The 21,087-nt window shown below is 44.9% G+C and overlaps 2 protein-coding genes across 2 annotated transcripts in view; one reads left to right on the top strand and one right to left on the bottom strand.

Moving 5' to 3' along the window:
• The window catches only part of LOC132121400 (extracellular serine/threonine protein kinase FAM20C-like), a 44,756-nt gene extending 42,631 nt beyond the window's left edge, over positions 1 to 2,125 (bottom strand). Inside the window, exons 1-2 of the mRNA XM_059530745.1 lie at positions 847 to 2,125; positions 398 to 573 (exon numbers count right to left, since the gene is read on the bottom strand). Coding sequence (XP_059386728.1) covers positions 398 to 573; positions 847 to 1,364 — 694 coding nt within the window. The 5' untranslated portion in view covers positions 1,365 to 2,125. The remainder of the gene's footprint in view (positions 1 to 397; positions 574 to 846) is intronic.
• Positions 1 to 21,087, top strand: part of LOC132121402 (parvalbumin-2) — a 318,907-nt gene that overhangs the window by 53,218 nt on the left and 244,602 nt on the right. The window lies entirely within an intron of this gene.

The following is a 21,087-nucleotide window of genomic DNA, read 5'->3' as shown; positions in this document are numbered from 1 at the left end:
GCCATGTAATAAGTTGAGTTATTGACCTTGGGGCTTCACATAAATGCAACCCATCAAGTTGACGATATGTATGCTTGGCCCGAGATTCTTTTCCACAGCATGGAGTTTGATTAAGTCTAAATTGCACGCTCTTCTCGTTCATTCACCCTGCTGGAATCCACTACCTGTGAATCTGATTCCAGTTTTATTGATGCATCTGCAGCCAGAGTGCAGGAAGAGTCTAGCCATTATCTTAGAGAAACTTCATTCAATGAATATATTTAAATTGGTAGCACTAAAAGATGATGCTGCACTCAAAACATGCATCATAACAGTACCACTGCATGCAATCCTAAAATCACCTTCCCTTTTAAGATTTGCGTCTAATGCTATTGTGTAATCTCAAATATTGCCTTACCAACACTGGTAATTCTCTGTGACACCAGATCCTTCAGCATTGCATCAATGACCGGGTTGTGCCTGGAGTACAGCTCATACCGGTTGATCCCAATGTGGAAGCGGAGCCAGTTTGGGTAGGAATCTGAGGACATCTCGCCCGTAGGAGCATAATTCCCATCTTTACCTTCCCCATTCCTACAGGAAAGACAAGTCCCAAATGCAATGAATGTTGTGCTATTTCAGAGATGACTCATATGTTGTTCTAAACCCCATGAGGTGTTTTAATTTACATTCTCAAGAATGCATAATAATAAAATATTATTACTATTTGTAATAATAACATCAAATACTACAATTTTTTTTACACTTTTATCTTACTTTTTCAATTATCATTATCATCATCATCATCACTGGGAAATCAACATTACATGATTATTTGTAAGAAAAAAACGTAGATTCTCAACCTACCACTCTGGGTTCTCTGCAGCTTTAGGGTCAAATCTTATATCAGTGTTGACATTGAACAAAGTGTCTTCCTCTGTTAAAGGTGGCAATGGCCTGGTGTATAAAGGATGCTCAAATAGCGCAGAGAGCCTCGAACCCTTGACAACTGCGTTCTTCAAGGTAGAGTGCCGTGTCGCGTGCCTCTTCTCGTCACCTGTCAACTGCTCAAATCTTTTAAGAGCCTCGGATCTCTCCCCAACGGTGATCTTTTCCAGCGAGTGAGAGGACAGGTTTGAGCTCGGCTCGTTGCTGAAGTCTTGAAGTATTCTGAGCGTGTGTTTATTAGGCCAGCCGGACTCTGGTCCCGGCTTGGCTCGATGCTTAGCCCAGTTCTGCGGCTCTTCGCTGGGTTTGTGTGAGCACGAGCACGCGCTACTGCTCCGTCTCTCCAGCCTCGGTAACAAGTCTATCATAATGTGCATAGAGCAGGCTATAAGAAACACCATCAGAATCAAGACGCGGAATTTTCTAAAGAGGATCATCTTCAGGGTCTCCTGTTCAAGAAAAGACTTGTTTGGAAAGGCAGGGATAAAAGTGAGCAAGCGCACTACATCGCCAACAGTATGAAAAACACGGGCTCCCAATTTTATGAGAAGAACACATGTAACAATTTCGTTTTTATTTGCCAGTTTAAGGGCAGAAAGTAGGGTTTATTTAGCGCAGCGCTCATCCACATCCATGCGAAGCAATAATCCCGTTATTTACGTGCGCTCGCGATTAAATTCCACCCGTAAAGTCACTACTTGAGACGTCAGAGCAATCTCCGACACAATCACTCATAGTGTATTTTAACATTGAATAGCTGCAGACATTTGCGAAATAGCCTATAATTAAGTGAAACCTCGTCAGAGAAATTATCCACAAAAGTGCGTGTTCGCGCTGCCGCGGTCCATCTCAGTGTACGACGAAAACATCTATTCACACAACGCGCGAGCTCTCTTTCACAGCTGCACAAGTTCATTTGCGCTTCTTATCCGGTACAAATCAAAGGTGTTCAGTCGTTGAAAGCGATGAGACGCATGGCATGCCTTGGCAGGTTTCGAGAAAAGTGTGGCATCGCACCTCCTTCCGTCGACAAATGTGATGTTTTTTGGAGAAAGTTTCAGCGTTTCTTGATGAACATCCAGCTCAGGTGATGCTCGCCCTTTGACAGGCGCTTGAGGAAATACCTTTGTCGGATGGTCAGGGTGGGTTTGTTAAATATCATGATGCTGAAGCCCCTCACACAGAGAGGATTGGCTGAGCTTTAAAACAGGACAGACAGCCCAGGCTCGCTTCTTTCTGCAGCGTCAAAATGGGCAAGAAGAGGGCGTCTGAACACACACTACTACCAATTATTGTCTGAAATGACTTTTTAAGATGTATTTAACACGCACGCCCTGACCACGCTCTACCACCTATTTTGGTGGAAAATTTCTGGACTGTTTCTCTAGTCACATGCCATAGAGCAGTTGACAAAGAGGCATAGGCATCTGCAAGAGGAAGTGATAGGCCTATAGGCGAGGTAAAATTATAGCCTATGCTTTAAAAGTGTCAATAGGTTCATCTTTGTGTACTGTGTGTACAGTAGGCTATGTTGTATTAACATGGGTTAAGAAATAAGGATCACTCACTGAACCTAAAAATCATTGTTCAAATGATTCATCAAAGTGAAGATGAAAATGAAAAGTGTTGCATGATATTTCTTTTTACGCATTTTACAGCATTGCGCATTATAACAAATCCCACACAATTCTGTTGAGCTTATGAATGCAATGGCCAATCAGAGGTGTTCAGATGAATCATAGCTGAAGCCCTGGAGTTTTGTTCAGTGGATGCGCTCGCGACCAGAATTCACTGGCTTAATTGATTAACGGGAGTTTCTGAAAATGCTTAAACTCATGCTAGACTGAAGTCAGTGATAATGTTAATATTCTTTGCATGTTTTTTTCAGTCATTTCTTTCCTGTTTGAATAACCATGGAATAAGGTCGCGCTCCTGAGGAAAGGCTCACGCAGCCTCTTCAGGAGAAATCAAAACGCACAACACTCAGCATCCTGAGGTAAAAATACAAAATGGAAAGTTTTTATATTTTAAATACCGTTAGTTAGGCAACAGCACACAATGTTTTCACCATTATGACTCCTTAATAGCACTATAAACAGTTCAATAAGCAAATACTATAATATTAGGTCACTTTTTTAATTTTAGCTGGAAACACCTTACATCTCACAGCAACCAGATGATTCATTGCTGATTGATTCCAGAATGAACTGGTTGTGTCAAAGTTTCATTATCCCATGAATAAACATCTGATGAATCTGCCGTTTGAACTAATCGTTTGAATGAACGACTCAGTGACTCACCCATTAAACACTCACTATTTAGTATCATTTCCACCATCATTTCTTGTTTGTACAGTATATTCAAAAATATTTAAAATAATCTCATAATATTATTTGATGCAGTTGTATTTTTCAGTGTAAGTGATTTAATTTGATAACATATAGATAATCACATTATTGAACTTATAGATCAAATAAGAATTTGAAATCAAAGTATTAATAAGATTAGTGGGAAAATGCCCTCTATAAAAGAAAAAAAATAATAAAAGCCCTTGGATAAAATATAAAAACCACACAGATTTATATGTCACAGCTTATAGAAAACTGACACCCATCTGGTTTGCTTTTGCTGAAATTTTACATTCATAAATGTACAATTTTCAAAATTACTCCATGATTAGTGGCTTTTAAAGAGGGATTAGGAGACATAATCAGAAATCAGAATCAGAAAGAGCTTTATTGCCAAGTATGCTTGCGCATACAAGGAATTTGTTTTAGTGACATAATGTAATGATCCAGAACTCGACATGGGATCCATATGCAGGCTTTATTGCAGAAACACGTAGTTGTACAGGCAATGGTCAATACCAGCAATATCAGCAACGTAGGGAGAACAGAGAATCAAAATCCAGTAAACAAGCAAGGGTCGGTAGGTAGGCAGCAAAGGTACGTAGAGGAGATCAAACAGGGTCGGTAACAGGAAAACAAACACGGGTAGTAACGCTCAGAAATGACAGACACAGCAAATCAAGACTTCACGTAGAACTGTTGTAATAGACCAGCTTATATACAGTACACAGTCCTGATGAGTAGCACCTGTGATGGTGATCAGAGTCCAAGGACGGGGCTTGTCGGAAATGTAGTGTAGTCAGTGTAAATTAATGAGTGGATGCGTGTGTGTCAGTATTCAGGTGAGGGTGCTGGCCAGTAGAGGGAATCACGGGGTTCGTCTCCGTGACAGGGCTTGAGCAGGGATACATGAAAGGTAGGAGAAATACAATATGTGTTAGGAAGTGCCAGCCGGAAGGAAACTGGGGTTATCTGTCTAGTGATCTGGAATGGACCCACGTACCTTGGACTCAATTTGCAGCATGGAAGCCGGAAACGGAGATCCCGTGTTGATAGCCACACCCATTGACCTGGCTGGTAGTTGGGACCTGGGTGTCTTCTGCGGTCCGCTTGCTCCTTTTGCCTTCAAACAGCGTGTTGAAGGTGAACATGAGCCTGATTCCAAACCTCCTCACTGCGCGCCATCCAATCGTTCACAGCCGGCAAGTCCGTTAGATCCCCTGACCATGGGAACATTGGTGGTTGGAACCCCAGTACACATTTAAAGGGAGTCAGACCAGTTGAGGGTTTGAGAAGGGAGTTCTGCGCATATTCTGCCCATAGTAAGTAACGAGCCCAATCGTCCTGATTCTGATTGCAATAGGCAGAGCCGGCCAAGCCACTAAGCGACCCTTGCAATTGCAAAGGGCCCCGTAGCCAGCAGAGGGCCCCCTAGAGTCACTCTAAAAATAATTGTTTCTGCAAGTATTCTCGTAAACACAGTCGGTTATGTTTTAAGTGAACGTTTACAGTGGCCTGCTGCTCAGAGAAATTCGCTGTACCGGATAAATCTGTCTCTCTCTCTCTCTCTCTCTGTAAAATAGACGACGTTAAAGGGGGTGTGTTTCAAGATACGCAATGGAGTACACCAAACTAAACAGGGAGGGAGGGCAAAACACTCATGCAAACAAAATATATCGGCCACGGCCGCGTGATCGACTCACTCATCCAGATGGCCAGTCCGCCCCGCCCCAACTGCCCGAGCGCTTTGGAAAGAAAGTGTGTGTGTGTGTGTGTGTGTGTGTGTGTGTGTGTGTGTGTGTGTGTGTGTGTGTGTGTGTGTGTGTGTGAACTCACTGGGCGCGTTGACACCATAGACAGTAAAAGAAATGGACACAGCGACCCCATTGGATTCAATGGAGACAAGTGAAGTCCTTATCTCTTTATTCCTGGGACAACTTTGCCATCGGAAAGGGTGTGTCTGCCACGGGCTGTGTGTCTGACCACACATCGTGACATGTTACATTTCTTAAATAAAAATTTAAAAAAGAAATTATCGAGCTCATTTTTTTAATAGTGCGATTAATTGATTTATCGACTATCACGAAAGGCCTACTATTTACATCATTAAATTAAAGTTTACGGAAACTCGTTTTTCCTCGTCAATCATTCTCCATTCATAAACATTATTCAAAAAGGGCGCGTCTCGTGCACGGTAAAACTCTCTCCAATATATCATATGATATATTTACATTATAATGCTTGATCTCTAGATAATAGGCTGTGGATTTGCATAAAATGACTTTATTTTGTGTATTTGTATTTTATGTTTGTTGCTGTTTTTAAACGACTCGCTAGCGTCTGCCTGTTAGACCACACACATCACAAGGACTATGAATCGGCATCAAATGCACAATAACTGGAATTTAAAACTGTGAAGAAACAAATGATCAATAAACTGTTGGACAGATATACATTAGGATTTGTGCGCTCGACATTTCTTCGCTTTGTGCCATGAACTTTTAAATGCCCACTTGAGCAGCGCAGCGCTGCACACTGTGACTCCATGTTGCTTTGAGCACATCATTCTGCACAAATATGGATTTTAATAGTTCTATTGAAATATTACCTAATTCTTATTATTGTTACTATTAATCTTGTTTGTGGTGTTTTAGATGTTATTGTTAATTTTGTTTATTTGAAAAATTCAAACATTTAAATGTTCTATTTATTATTATATATAATATTTTATTTAAATGTTATTCTATTTGCTCGATTTCATTTAAATTATATATAGGCTGTTGTTTGTGCCTCTTAAACTCTGGTGTCAATTAAAAATGTTTCTTTGAAGGTCAGTGAAAATCACTTTATCAGTCTTCTTATTCAGCAAGTTCATCAGTATGTGTTCGTTGAACTGCACTGCCATTCAGCTCAGTGGTATCATAATTTTCCTTTTAGACATCAAACATGGAACTCAACTCAAGAACTCAAGGTTATTGTCATTCTGTACATGTTGCCACATAAGAACAAAATACTTACTCAGGACCAGCAGCATAAAAAGATAATTAACATACAGCATACATAGAATAATTTAAACATAATTTAATAGACTAAAAATTTTAAAAATAACATAGTAGATATAATATGTACAGTATAGTTATAAGGTAGTCATTGCTTTTCTTTAGGCCTTACTTAAAATGGTCAAAGGGGCCTCCAACCGAATTTTGCTTAGGGCCCCCAAAGGTCTAGGGCTGGCTCTGGCAATAGGTTCTGAGGAAGCGATTCAATTCTTGGTTGAGCCTCTCTACTTGTCCGTTTGCCTGGGGATGATAATCAGAGGTGAGGCTGACATTGACGTTCAGGGCTTTGAAGAAGGCTGACCATAATTGAGAGGTGAATTGAGGTCCTCGGTCTGACACGATGTCTTCGGGTAAGCCATATAATCGAAAGACCCAATTGCAAAGGTGTTCTGCAGTCTAGAGAGCTGTAGGTAGTTTGGGTAGTGGAATGAATCTACAAGCCTTGGAGAATCGATCTGTGATAGTAAGTATGGTAATGTGGCCTTGGGAACTGGGAAGATCCATAATAAAGTCAATGGCAATGTGAGACCAGGGTCGTTGTGGAATGGGAAGTGGTTGCAGGAGACCGGTGGGAGATTGCTTGGGTTATTTGTTAATGGTACAGTTGTTGCATTGCTGTATGTAGTTGGCTGTGTCCTTGTGCAGTGATTCCCACCAGAAGCGGTTCTCCAGCTGATTAATGCTGGCTGTGATACCTGGGTGACCGGATGATGGATGGCAGTGTACTTGACTTATGACCTGGTACGAAGATGTTCAGGGACGAAGATTCTGTCGACTGGGCAGGCCACTGGGGTTTCGTTCTGCTCCCTGTATTGTTGAAGCAGAGTCATGATGTCCCATTGAATGGGGGCAACTACTACATGAAACGGCAGAATGGGTTCTGGATCTAGTGGAATGTCCTCCTCCTCGAACTGACGTGAGAGAGCATCCGCCTTGGTGTTCTTGGAGCCGGGTCGATAAGTTACTGAGAAGTCGAATCGAGTGAAGAACAAGGACCATCTAGCTTGACGAGGATTAAGACGTTTGGCGGTGCGTAAGTATTCCAGGTTCTTGGGATCTGTCAGTACTGTAAACGGGTGTGTAGCTCCCTCTAGCCAGTGCCTCCACTCCTCGAAGGCTGCCTTCATGGCAAGGAGTTCCCGGTCCCCGACACTGTAGTTACGTTCCGCTGAGTTGAGCTTCCTTGAATAAAAGGCACAGGGATGAAGTTTAACGGCGGGCTCTGAACGTTGGGACAGGATAGCGCCGATACCTGTGTTTGATGCGTCAACCTCGACAATGAAGGGTAATGAGGGGTCAGGGTGACAGAGGATGGGTGCGTTGCTGAATCGTTGCTTCAGGGTCTGAAATGCTTTGTGAGTGGATTCTGACCATTGTAGTCGGTGAGTTCCTCTCTTGACCATTGTGGTGAGTGGAGCGACCACCGTACTGAAGTTCCTAATGAATCTCCTGTAGAAGTTAGCGAATCCTAGAAATCACTGTTATTCCTTGAAGGTTGTGGGTTCAGGCCAGTTAAGAACGGCGTTGACCTTCTTCTCGTCCATGGCAACCCCTCCGGGACTGATTATGTACCCAAGGAATGTGGTGGAGGTCGTGTGGAATTCGCATTTCTCAGCCTTGGCGTATAACTGGTATTTGATGAGGCATTGAAGAACTGCTCGGGCGTGTTGTACATGTTCAGGAAGTGTGTTGGAGTAGATCAGTATGTCATCAATATACACGATCACAGATATGTTCAGCATGTCTCTGAAGACCTCGTTAATAAATGACTGAAACACCGATGGACTATTGACCAGTCCGAACGGCATTACAAGATATTCATAGTGCCCAGTGGTGGTGGAGAAGGCGGTCTTCCATTCATCTCCCTCTCTAATGCGAATGAGATTGTATGCGCACCTCAGATCCAGTTTGGTGTAGTACTGGGCAGTGCGAAGCTGTTCGAGGGCTGAAGGAACTAACAGAAGTGGGTATCTGAATTTCACAGTCATTTCGTTTAGTCCACGATAATCAATGCAAGGATGAAGACCACCATCCTTCTTTTTCATGAAGAAGAACCCGGACGAAGCAGGGGATGTGGACGGTCTGATGAAACCTTTCTGGAGTTCTTCATTGATGTAATTTTTTTATGTCTTCGGACTCAGGTTGAGACAATGGGAAAATGCGACCCTTTGGGGGAGAATGCTCTGGCAGAAGATCGATTGCACAGTCATATTTACAGTGAGGAGGTAAGGTGTTGGCTTGCTCCTTACTGAAAGCCTCCATAAGATCAGTATATTCCTCTGGAAGGTCGAGAATGGACTCTTGTGCTGGAGAGAGTGACACGGAACAGACAGGAATGGGTTTGACCAGAGAAAGACAGTTCTGTTGACAATAAGTGCTCCATTTCACAACTTGGCCCTCTCTCCAGGAAATCTGTGGATTATGCAGACGTAACCAGGGTAATCCAAGAATCACGGGAGTGTGAGATGTGGGGAGAATGTAGAATTGAATCCTCTCCTTGTGAAGTAAACCAGCTGCCATCAAGATTTTGTGAGTGAGGTGAGTAATGGATCCAGAACCCAATGGTCGACCATCTATTGTCTCCACTGAGAGAGAGGTAGAGCATGGAATCAGTTGAATGTCATATCTCTTAGCAAACTCTTCAGAAATGAAGTTGCCAGCAGCCCCAGAATCAAGTAAAGCAGAGGTAATAACTTGTTTGTCGTTTATCCATAATTCAACAGGAATGCTTACACACTGGGTATCACACATGGAAGTGAGAGGAGTACTCATCGAGCGTTGGGGCAGTTGTTCCGTTGATGGCCAGGTAAGCCACAGTACATGCATAGTCTGTTATAGATGCGTCGATCTTTCTCCTCAACAGACAGATGGTAAGTGTTGATCTGCATGGGTTCAGTAGGTTCATTAGATGGCAAGAAAACTGGGTGGTCAGTGCGACGAGAACTGGTTCCTCGGGCATGTTGCAGATTGTCAATGGACATGGTAAGTTCAATGAAGCTATTAAGATCTCTGCCCTCGTCTCTGCATGCTAGCTCAGCTTGAAGATCATAATTCAGACCCTTGCGGAAGAGTACCTTTAACGTGTCGTTCACCCAGTTGGTTTGTGCCGCCAGAGTGCGAAATCGTAGGGCGTAATCAGCCGCCATCATTCTGCCTTGCGATAACTCCAATAAGCGATCTCCAGCTCCCTTTACCTCCTTAGGATGATCGAACACTGCTCTGAACTGTTGTAGGAAATCATGAAAGAAAGAGAATGCAGATCCATCGGAGCCCCATACAGCAGTAATCCATTCCAGGGCTTTCTCAGTTAGCAGTGAACAAAGGCGATCTTCCCAGTATCAGTAGTATACAGCGTGGGTTGCTGTTCCACAAACAACGAGCATTGTAATAGAAAGCCCTTACACTTGTTGGCGTCACCGTTGAATTTCTCCGGGAAAGCGAGACAGGTTTTCCCCCTGGGCGGCGTCCCTGCAGCGTGGGCAATGGCGGATGCTTCCGGCGTTGGTGTGGCCGCGGGAGCTGTATGGAGACTCTGAACGGCTTTGACGAGTTCCTCGGTGATAGACGTCAGTCGATTCAGCTGAAACTGATTAACAGCGATCTGACTGGCTTGGGCCGTCATGGTGGTATGCAGACCTTCATAAGCCGCTGGATCTCGTGTTGGCGAAGTCTTCTGTAATGATCCAAAACTCGACATGGGATCCATATGCAGGCTTTATTGCAGAAACACGTAGTCGTACAGGCAATGGTCAATACCAGCAATATCAGCAACGTAGGGAGAACAGAGAATCAAAATCCAGTAAACAAGCAAGGGTCGTTAGGTAGGCAGCAAAGGTACGTAGAGGAGATCAAACAGGGTCGGTAACAGGAAAACAAACACGGGTAGTAACGCTCAGAAATGACAGACACAGCAAATCAAGACTTCGCGTAGAACTGTTGTAATAGTCCAGCTTATATGCACAGTCCTGATGAGTAGCACCTGTGATGGTGATCAGAGTCCAAGGACGGGGCTTGTGGGAAATGTAGTGTAGTCAGTGTAAATGAATGAGTGGATGCGTGTGTGTCAGTATTCAGGTGAGGGTGCCCTCTGCTGTCCAGTAGAGGGAATCACAGGGTTCGTCTCCGTGACACATAAGCTTCCAGTACACAGAGACAACAACACACAGACAAAAAAAAAATAAAATAAAGAAAAAATATTTGCCATATAAATAAGTGTATAAACAATTGTGCTATAAATGATAATGGAATAGGATTGAGTAAGATGCAGGGATGTAATAGGATGGAGGGGTAACAAATAAATATAAGGATATTGGTTGAAAAGTCCGGAAGCAAGGTATTATTCTTTTGGATTTTGGTTTTATTATGTGAGAGACTCCTTTTAAGAGGCTCATTTTAAAGCCTGCTTTGTCTTATTTTAAATCATTTTAAGGTCTCCTTGGAAGTTTGCTGTGGCCCCTAGTGGGTCCTGACCATTGGTTGAGAACCACTTCTTTAAATCTTCAGTCCAAATGACCAACAACAGTGAATTCTACAATTCCAAACTGTAAAGCTCCAAATATCTATTTAAATAATGTGTAAGGCTGACACAAACCTAGGCATAATAATGGAACAATACCAGATCAATCAAGATTCCAATCAATAAAATATGCCATTAAAATTCACTTTGATTTGAAAATGAACATGAAATGAACCTGTGTCTCCTAATACAAAGGACAGGTTCTGTCACAGTGTCTGGGTTGTGTTCCCTGGGTGTCCACTAGATGTCCTCTTTTCCCACGGTGTCTTTCACTTCATTAATCACATTCCTCACGTCCCTGCTTAATTATTGCACCCAGCTGTCACTAATTACCTATCATCACACCCTGTCAGTTTCCCATTAGCGTTTGTCTCTCCTTGTGTATATAACCCAGTCTGTCTTAGTATGTGTCACAGAGTCGTTGTTTATTCATGTCCGTCAGTTCGTGCCCTTGCCTTGTCTTCTTGTTTAATTTATGTTTTGGATGGATGTTTCCTATTGACCCCTGCCTGGACTGTTTATGCTTTTTGGATTACCCCTTAATAAAAGACTTACTCACAATTGGTTCTATCTCCGTGCCTCATTGGATCCCGGCCGTGACAGAACGACTCCGTCACATTAAGAACCAGCGGTATGTCTGCCTATGTCTCATCCCCAGCCACAGAGCGGGAGAGAGACGGTTTTGAGGGAACTCGCCTGGTGGTTTTCCGGGGGACCAGGGGAGGACGCCGAGGAGGGAGTGGTCGAGAGGAGACTCGGCATCGCTCTCAACCATGGCCTCCCTTCGACCCGGGGCTCGTGTGGAATGGGTCAGAGCCACCATCTCACCATGGCGGACAGAGAGGAGAGAAGAAGTGCACGCCCGCCATGGTGCAAGTGCACGCCCGCTAGATCAGCGCCAAGAGGCAGGATGGACGCCAGCACAGCGCCACAGCACAAGGTGGTCACCAGTCCAGCGCCACGGTGCAAGATGGCCGCCAGCTCAGCGCCAACGCCCAAGATGGCCGCGGACTCATTCTTGGATTATTTCTCCACGCTGTCAAAGATCCTAGAGATCCCTAAGACTGTTCACGTCACAGCTGCTGAGCCAGCGCCACAACCCAAGATGGCCGCCAGCCCAGCGCCACAGCACCAGGTGGTCGCCAGCCCAGCACCACAACACAAGATGGCCGCTAACCCAGCGCCAATGCCAAAGATGGCCGCTCGTCCAGAGTCCTGGCCCAAGATGGCCGCCAATCCAGCGCCACCACACAAGATGGCCGCCAGCCCAGCACTACAGCACAAGATGGCCGCTAACTCAGCACCGATGCCCAAGTTGGCCACCTGTCCAGAGCCACGGCCCAAGATGGCCGCCCGTCCAGAGTCATGGCCAAAGATGGCCGCCCATCCAGAGTCATGGCCCAAGATGGCCGCCAATCCAGCGCCACAGCACAAGATGGCTGCCAGCCCAGTGCCACCGCACAAGATGGCCGCTAACCCAGCGCCGATGCCCAAGTTGGCCACCGGTCCAGAGCCACGGCCCAAGATGGCCGCCAATCCAGCGCCACAGCACAAGATGGCTGCCAGCCCAGCGCCACAGCACAAGATGGCTGCCAGCCCAGCGCCACAGCACAAGATGGCTGCTAACCCAGCGCCAATGCCCAAGTTGGCCACCGGTCCAGCCCCACAGCACAAGAGGGTCACCAGCCCAGCACCACAGCACAAGATGGCCGCCTGTCCAGAGTCATGGCCCAAGGTGGCTGCTTGCCCAGTGCACGGGATTACCGTCTCAGCTGACCCTCCGGAGTCGAGTCAGGTTCCAGTGGACTCTCCAGGGTCAAGACAGGTTCCTGTTGACCCCCCAGAGCCGAGTCAGGTGCCCATTGACTTTCCAGAGTCAAGTCATGTTCCGGTTGACCCTCCAGAGTCGAGTCAGGTGCTCATGGACCCTCCAGAGTCAGGGCTAGTTCCTGTTGACCCTCCAGAGTCAAGTCAGGTGACCGTTGAATTTTCAGAGTTGAGTGAGGTTCCGGTTGACCTTCCAGAGTCTAGTCAGGTGCTCGTGGACCCTCCAGAGTCAGGGCCAGTCACCGATGACCGTCCGGAGTCAGGGCCAGTCACCGATGACCCTCCGGAGTCAGGGCCAGTCACCGATGACCCTCCGGAGTCAGGGCCAGTCACCGATGACCCTCCGGAGTCAGGGCCAGTCACCGATGACCCTCCGGAGTCAGGGCCAGTCACCGATGACCCTCCGGAGTCAGGGCCAATCACCGATGACCGTCCAGACGCAGGGCCAGTCACCGATGACCGTCCAGAGGCAGGGCCAGTCACAGATTACCGTCCAGAGGCAGGGCCAGTCACCGTTGACCGTCCAGAGGCAGGGCCAGTCACCGATGACCGTCCAGACGCAGGGCCAGTCACCGATGACCGTCCAGAGGCAGGGCCAGTCACCGATTACTGTGCAGAGGCAGGGCCAGTCACCGTTGACCGTCCAGAGGCAGGGCCAGTCACCGTTGACCGTCCAGAGGCAGGGCCAGTCACCGTTGACCGTCCAGAGGCAAGTCAAGTCACCGGTGATCTGCAAGGACAGAGTCAAGTCACCGGTGATCGTCAGGGACAGAGTCAAGTCACCGGTGATCTTCATGAACAAGTGCCAGTCACCAATGATCTTCGTGAGCAGAGTCAGGTCAGCACCGATCCTCTGGAGTCAGGTAGAAACATCAGGGGATTACCAGAGTTTCGTGGTCCCGTTGGTCCGGCCGCACGGGCGTCAGCTCCGCCCTGGGGGTCTCTCGTCCTGACCACACGGTGGTGGTGGTCTTCTGCTCCGCCCTGGGGAACTCCGGCCTCGACCACAAGGATGTGGTGGTCTTCTGCTCCACCCTGGAGGGCTTCCACCTTGACCATAGGGGTGTGGTGGTCTTCTGCTCCGCCCTGGAGGGCTTCCGCCTTGACCACAGGGGTGTGGATGTCTTCCGCTTCGCCCTGGGGGACTCCGGCCTCGACCAAAAGGACGTGGTGGTCTTATGTTCCGCCCTGGGGGGCATTCGTCCTGACCACACGGTTGTGGTGGTTTTCCGCTCCGCCCTGGGGAACTCCGGCCTCGACCACAAGGATGTGGTGGTCTTCTGCTCCGCCCTGGGGGGGCTTCTGCCCTGATCACACGTTTGTGGTGGTCTTCTGTTCTGCCCTGGTGGGCACCACGTGATGTCCTTATGGACTTATGTTTTGTGTTTCTTGTTTTCTGTTAGGTTTTCTGCCTGTTCCCCTCTGTGAGCCTGGCCCTCCGTCCCTCCCCCTGAACCTCCTCCGGTCCTCCTCCCTCCTGGTCTCTGTTTTGTGTCTACACTTCTGGTATCTGTTCCCCATGATTTTTTTTTTCTGGCCCTCCGTCCCTCCCCCTGAGCCTCCACCTGTCTGCCTCCCTCCTTGTCTCTGTGTTGTGTCTTGTCGTGGAGCATCTGGGAGCCGCTCCGTAGAGGGGGGGTATTGTCACAGTGTCTGGGTTGTGTTCCCTGCGTGTCCACTAGATGTCCTCTTTTCCCACGGTGTCTTTCACTTCATTAATCACATTCCTCACGTCCCTGCTTAATTATTGCACCCAGCTGTCACTAATTACCTATCATCACACCCTGTCAGTTTCCCATTAGCGTTTGTCTCTCCTTGTGTATATAACCCGGTCTGTCTTAGTATGTGTCACGGAGTCGTTGTTTATTCATGTCCGTCAGTTCGTGCCCTTGCCTTGTCTTCTTGTTTAATTTATGTTTTGGATGGATGTTTCCTATTGACCCCTGCCTGGACTGTTTATGCTTTTTGGATTACCCCTTAATAAAAGACTTACTCACAATTGGTTCTATCTCCGTGCCTCATTGGATCCCGGCCGTGACAGGTTCAGCACATCACAGAGAAATGTAGACAGAACTAATTATTTAATTACTTAATTATCATTTATTAAGTCAAATGTCACATTTTAGACGAGAACTGTCAGAGACGACAATTAAAGGTTGATTGTTTGCAGAAGGAGTTTTCCTTGCAGTATTTTGTGACAATACAAAAAAAAGAGCACTGTCTGTTGGTTGGATGCTTGTATATAAAAAAAGAGCTAATTAATGATCACTGAATTTAAACAAGGTTCGATTTCACTGTAAGAGCTTCTGTTTTTTCCTCGAGTCACATCACTGCATTTTTCTCGATAAGAGCCTGAGATCTAACTTTTGTTGTTCTAGGAACCACAACAGTTAGCCACCTGCGGGGTCTGGCCTAACATTGCCATAACTCTCACCATAACAATAACTCAGCCATGTGCCTGTGTCTTTCACCTATGTGTTGTATCGAAAGAAAAGGTGTCTAGCCATTTAAACCAGAATGCACAGCTCGTATCAACACTAGATCCATCTCTGTCACATCTCTCCCTATCGACCAGGCCAGTAGAATGGCACTGGCTATAGAGCTCTACAGATGGCAAAGGCAACTCTGTCACGCTGTCTGGTCTCTGTTTCCCTGAGTTTCCACTAGTGGTCTCACTTCCCCATAGGCACCTCACCGTAGGCACTACAATTCCCACAAAGCCTTGTCCCTTCATCACAGTAATTGCACTCCTGTTAATTGCACTCAGGTGTCTTCACTTGTTAGTCATTATCCTCCCTATATTAACCAGTCCTTTTCTGTTTGTCTGCATGGAGTCCTTTCTTTCTGTCACCCAGTTTCCTTGTCTTCCGAGTTCCTGTTCCCGAGTTCCTGTTCCCGTTCCTGTTCCTATTCCTGTTTATTTATTTGTTTGGATGGATTTTTGGTTTTGACCCCTGCTTGTTGATTTCTCTTTGGATTACCCATTAAAACCCTACTGCGATTGGATCTCTCGTCTCCTGCGTTTCACTGGGTCTCCGATCGTAATAGAAGGACTCCATCAATGTCGAGATCCAGCGGTGTGGGACTTTATTCCCGTTCCCCAGCCAGTATGGTGGAGAGGAGGGCGAAATATTTAAAATTAACCACCCTCCGCCAAGAGGGCAATGAGGTGCGTGCCATGGCACAAATGTTCTGCTCCCTAGCTGAGGGGATGGGATATAATGATGCGGCCCTAAAGGACACTTTCAATACCGGGCTGGATGACCCGGTTCCTCGAATTGAAATGGAGCAGTTGGACGCCTATAATTTCTGGGAGTTTGTATTTTATTTATAACATTGGTCTCTGTGGAATACCCCAGCCACACATGTCTCTCCCGGTGGGATGGCCGATTCTAGACCGGGGTCTACAGACAGGAGGACTGCCAGCCCAGCGCCACAGCAGTTTTTATACATTTAATGAGTTTAGTTCCCTGATCAACTTTACTGCGCTTTTTATGAATTTTTACAAGTCGAAATATATGCAGAGACTTTTGATCTTCGGATATATGTTTGCCCTCCTTTACACTTCTGTTCAGTGTTGTTGGACTACTCGTGCACGTAATAACGAGACCCAGTCGCTAGTTTGTCTATGTAGACTGGGCCAGTTTGCTACGTATTCCGTTGTCTTAAAACCCGGAAAAGCGTTAACACCGTCTGTATCAAGAAGTCCCACACGTGACAGATCTAAGCGGCCTGAGAGAAAGGCATTGCTTTACCTGATAAAGATGCTTCTCCTTACTGGTGATATTCAACTCAACCCAGGCCCCGGCGACACTGGATGTGCTCGGTGCGTCGTTTCACCAGTATGTGTTGGTGATTTGCCTGGGTTTTCTTGCAGGTCATCGTGCCGGGGTTGAATACAGCTGGGAGGCGCAGTTGGAATGTCGCCGTGTGTCAGCTGGCAAGCATTGTAAGATGGTGTATTCCCGGTCGGATGCCGGTCTTCAGGCTGGGCCTGGGGCTGGCTGTGGTCCAAGTGTAACTGTATCGACTGGTCATTGTGCTTTGGCCGGAGCTACATCGACTCGCCATCATGGAACGGCCGGTGAGAGGCATCGGAAACTGCATTACTTTCAAACTGTGAACCATTCTAAAGTAATCTGGAACCACGGGTCAAAACCGAAGGGTATTTTAGGAGGACATTTAAATATCCGAAGTGTGTCATCAAAACATGAACACATTGAAAATCTACTTTTGGACTGAAATCTAGATTTCTTGTGTTTGTCTGAAACGTGGTTAACTAAAACTTCTCCTAGCGCTGCTTTGGCAATGCCTGGGTATAAATATTACAGACAGGATAGGAAAATTGGTAGAGGGGGAGGGCTTCTTATTTATGTTAAAGATTATTTGACAAGTAAACAAGTCCATCTTGAGTGTTCTAATGAATTTGAATGTATCGCTGTTTTAATTACACTATCTCCGCAAATGTCTTTTATTATAGTTGCAGTGTATACACCGCCCTCATCCGATATCTCATTCTATGATCATTTTAAAAACCTCTTTAAAGAAGTGGATATACGTAAAGAGTGTATTGTTATGGGGGATTTCAATCTTAATTGGTCTGATAAAAAGGCCAAAAAGAAATTGAAGGAGATAACTAAATTGTATGATTTTATACAAATGATTAAGAGCCCCACATGTATTACAGCTACTTCGCGAACTATAATAGATCTTATCTTTATTAATAAACCAGATAGAATTACTAAGACTTTTAACTTTTTAACTTGATTATCAGATCATAATTTAACTCTCATATCTAGGAAGTTAAATAAAAATAGGTTTGTTTATCATGAAACCACACAGAATGAACAGAATTGTTCTTTTAGAATACCAAAAAAGGATATGAGTGCGTTCGAAGAAGAGCTTGGACAGATTGACTGGGTACCCCTTTTATCTACTGAAGATTTGGAAACAGGGCATAAAAAGTTTATAGAAGAGATAAGAAATATAAAAAATAAATATACAAAATTTGTTAGAAAAGGGCATTGAAAGAACAACCTACCATGGATTTCGGAAGAGGTATGGATGCTCATGAAAAGGCGTGATAATGTTCTAAAAAAAGCTATAAAATCTGGTTTACGACAGGATCGACTTATGTTTAATAGCTTAAGGAATAAGGTGGTTAAGACATTACGGCAGGCTAAGGCACAATATTTTATCAATATTTTAAATGAGGCTAAAGGAAGTGGCAAAAAGGTGTGGCAAACTATTAATCCATTGATAAAGAAAGAATCTAAACCATGTACTAAATGTTCAGAATTAAATCATGAAGGAAGAATACTTAATAAACCTGATGAAATTATATATACTTTTAATAATCATTTTGTTGACTCAGTTCAAAAATTGACTGATAAATTTGATATCAGACATACAGAACCTATCTCTGTTAACTCAGCTGAAACTGCTTTTTACTTAACAACAGTATCAGAGAATGTTATAAAAACCTTGAAAAACTCATACGCTAAAGATATAGATGGTTTAAATTATATTTTTTATAAAATAACTGTGAACATTTTTTAGTACCAATCACACACCTTGTGAACTTATCAATTAAGAAATTTTCCGAACTGCTGGAAAACTGGGATAGTTACCCCAGTTTTCAAAGCAGGTGATCCACTAAATGTAGCAAATTATAGGCAAATCTCAATTTTGTCAGCTGTATCTAAAATAACAGAAAAAGTAGTAACTGAACAAATTGTAAATTTTTTAGAGACACAAAATAATTTATTGTACCCTATGCAATTTGGGTTTCGTAAACAGCACTCTACGGAAACGGCTGTATGTTATCTCATTGAGCAAGTGCGATTAACGTTAGATAAGGGTGGGGTTGTGGGTACGGTGTGTCTTGATTTGCAAAAAGCATTTGACACTTTAAACCATAATATTTTATTATCTAAATTAACACATTTTAATTTTTCTGTGTAAACAATGAAATGGATTGAGTCTTATCTTACATCAAGGAAACAATGCACCTGGATTAAAACATGTATATCTTCAACAAGACACTGTTTAACAGGGGTACCTCAGGGGTCCATACTAGGACCTCTACTTTTTAGTTTGTACCTGAATGATCTTCCAGATGTTTGTTCTGATGCATTTATTCAAATGTATGCAGACGATACTGTGATTTATGTGCATGCTAAAACAAATGAACAGGTATCACAAAAACTATCTGCTGTTATGACCAAAATCTCAGACTGGTTTAATCAGTGTTGCTTATCGTTAAACATCCAGAAAACTGCTTGTATGTATTTTAAGATTAGAAAGATGGAGGAGGTTATACCAGATATATTAGTAAATGGTGAAAGATTACAAACTGTATCGGATTTTAAATACCTTGGAATTATTTTAGACACTCAATTAACATTTAAAAAACGTGTTAAAAAATTGTTTTTACAGTTACACCCCAATTTAGAAATTTTACATTTATACGGAGTCAACTTTCAGCAGAAGCTGCAAGAATCTTTCTGCACTCTTTAATCTTTCCTCACTTCTCTTACTGTATCACTTCATGGTCCCAAGCAGGAAAATCTACTCTTAGACCTTTACATAGTTTATACAAACGTGCTATAAAATTGTTTGATAAGAAACCTGACAGACATCATCATTGTCTTATAATTCAAAAACATAATCTCTTTACTTTTAAAAACTGTAATATTTCACGATTGTAGTTTAATGTATAAAATTGTGAATGATCTTGCACCTCCACCTTTAAAGATGTTTGTTTCATTGCGCAATGACAGCATAAGACAGACAAGAGCCTCGTTAAGAGGTGACTGTGAAGCGCATTTTAGAAAAACTGATTTTGGACGATCAGCTTATTCTGTAAAAGCTGTTAACAATTGGAATAGTTTACCAACTGATATTAGACAGTGTACAAACTTTTTGCAGTTTAAATTACATCTGAAAATATTTTTATAGGCAAGTCAGGTTTGTGATCATTGATTATACAAGGTAATGACTTTTGAATATGTTTTTATACTTCTTGTATTCTATCGTGTTTAATTTGTATGTTATTGATAATTTGGTGTACTCCTGCCCAGGGACAGCAGATGAAATTTAGCTCTGTAGCTAATTCTGGGGTAATACCTTATTGTCCATTGTCCCTGTCAAAAAAAAAAAAAAACAGCACAAGGTGGTCGCCAGTCCAGCGTCACGACGCAAGATGGCCGCCAGCCCAGCGCCACAGCACAAAATGGCCGCCAGCCCAGCACCACTGCCCAAGATGGCCGCCAGCCCAGCGCCACAGCACAAGATGGCCGCCGGCCCAGCGCCACTGCCCAAGATGGCCGGCGGCCCAGTGCCATGGCCCAAGATGGCTGCTTGTCCAGCGCCTCTGCACAGGATGACAGCCACAGTTGACCCTCCAGAGTCGAGTCAGGTTCCCGTTGACCTTCCAGAGTCGAGTCAGGTTCCCGTTGACCCCTCCAGAGTCGAGTCAGGTTCCCGTTGACCCTCCAGAGTCGGGGCTGGTTCCCGTTGACCCTCCAGAGTCGGGGCTGGTTCCCGTTGACCCTCCAGAGTCGGGACTGGTTCCCGTTGACCTTCCAGAGTCGGGGCTAGTCACCGTTGACACTCCAGAATCAAATCAAGTCAAGGCCCTCCGTCCCTCCCCCTGATCCTCCGCCGGTCCACCTCCCTCCTGGGCTCCTTGTTTTTGTTTTCTGCCCTTCTTGTCTCTGTTTCCCCATTTTACCTAGCCCTCCGTCCCTCCCCCTGGTCCTCCGCCGCTCCACCTCCCTCCTGGTCTCTGTGTTCCTTGGTCTCTTCTTGGGTTCGGGTGGAGCATCTGGTAGCTGCTCCGTGGAGGAGGGGGTAATGTCACGCTGTCTGGTCTCTGTTTCCCTGAGTCTCCACTAGTGGTCTCACTTCCCCATAGGCACCTCACTGTAGGCACTACAATTCCCACAAAGCCTTGTCCCTTCATCACAGTAATTGCACTCCTGTTAATTGCATTCAGGTGTCTTCACTTGTTAGTCATTATCCTCCCTATATTAACCAGTCCTTTTCTGTTTGTCTGCATGGAGTCCTTTCTTTCCGTCACCCAGTTTCCTCGTCTTCCGAGTTCCTCGTCTTCAAAGTTCCCGTTCCTGTTCTGATTCCTGTTTATTTATTTGTTTGTTTGTTTGGATGGATTTTTGGTTTTGACCCCTGCTTGTTGATTTCTCTTTGGATTACCCATTAAAACCTTACTGCGATTGGATCTCTCGTCTCCTGCGTTTCACTGGGTCTCTGATCGTAACAAACTCCGAGGATTTGTTCCTTTCAAAGGGCTGACTACAACAAAGGCTGTATATATGCCTGAATATATTTATGACCACTCCTGTATGCCTCTGCAAGGTATCAGGGTGGACCATTAGATACAGTTCTG

Source organism: Carassius carassius, chromosome 39, assembly GCF_963082965.1.
Source record: "Carassius carassius chromosome 39, fCarCar2.1, whole genome shotgun sequence".
Taxonomy (NCBI): Eukaryota; Metazoa; Chordata; class Actinopteri; order Cypriniformes; family Cyprinidae; genus Carassius; species Carassius carassius.
The sequence above is the reverse complement of the archived record's forward strand: the minus strand, read 5'-3'. Positions and strand labels throughout refer to the sequence as shown.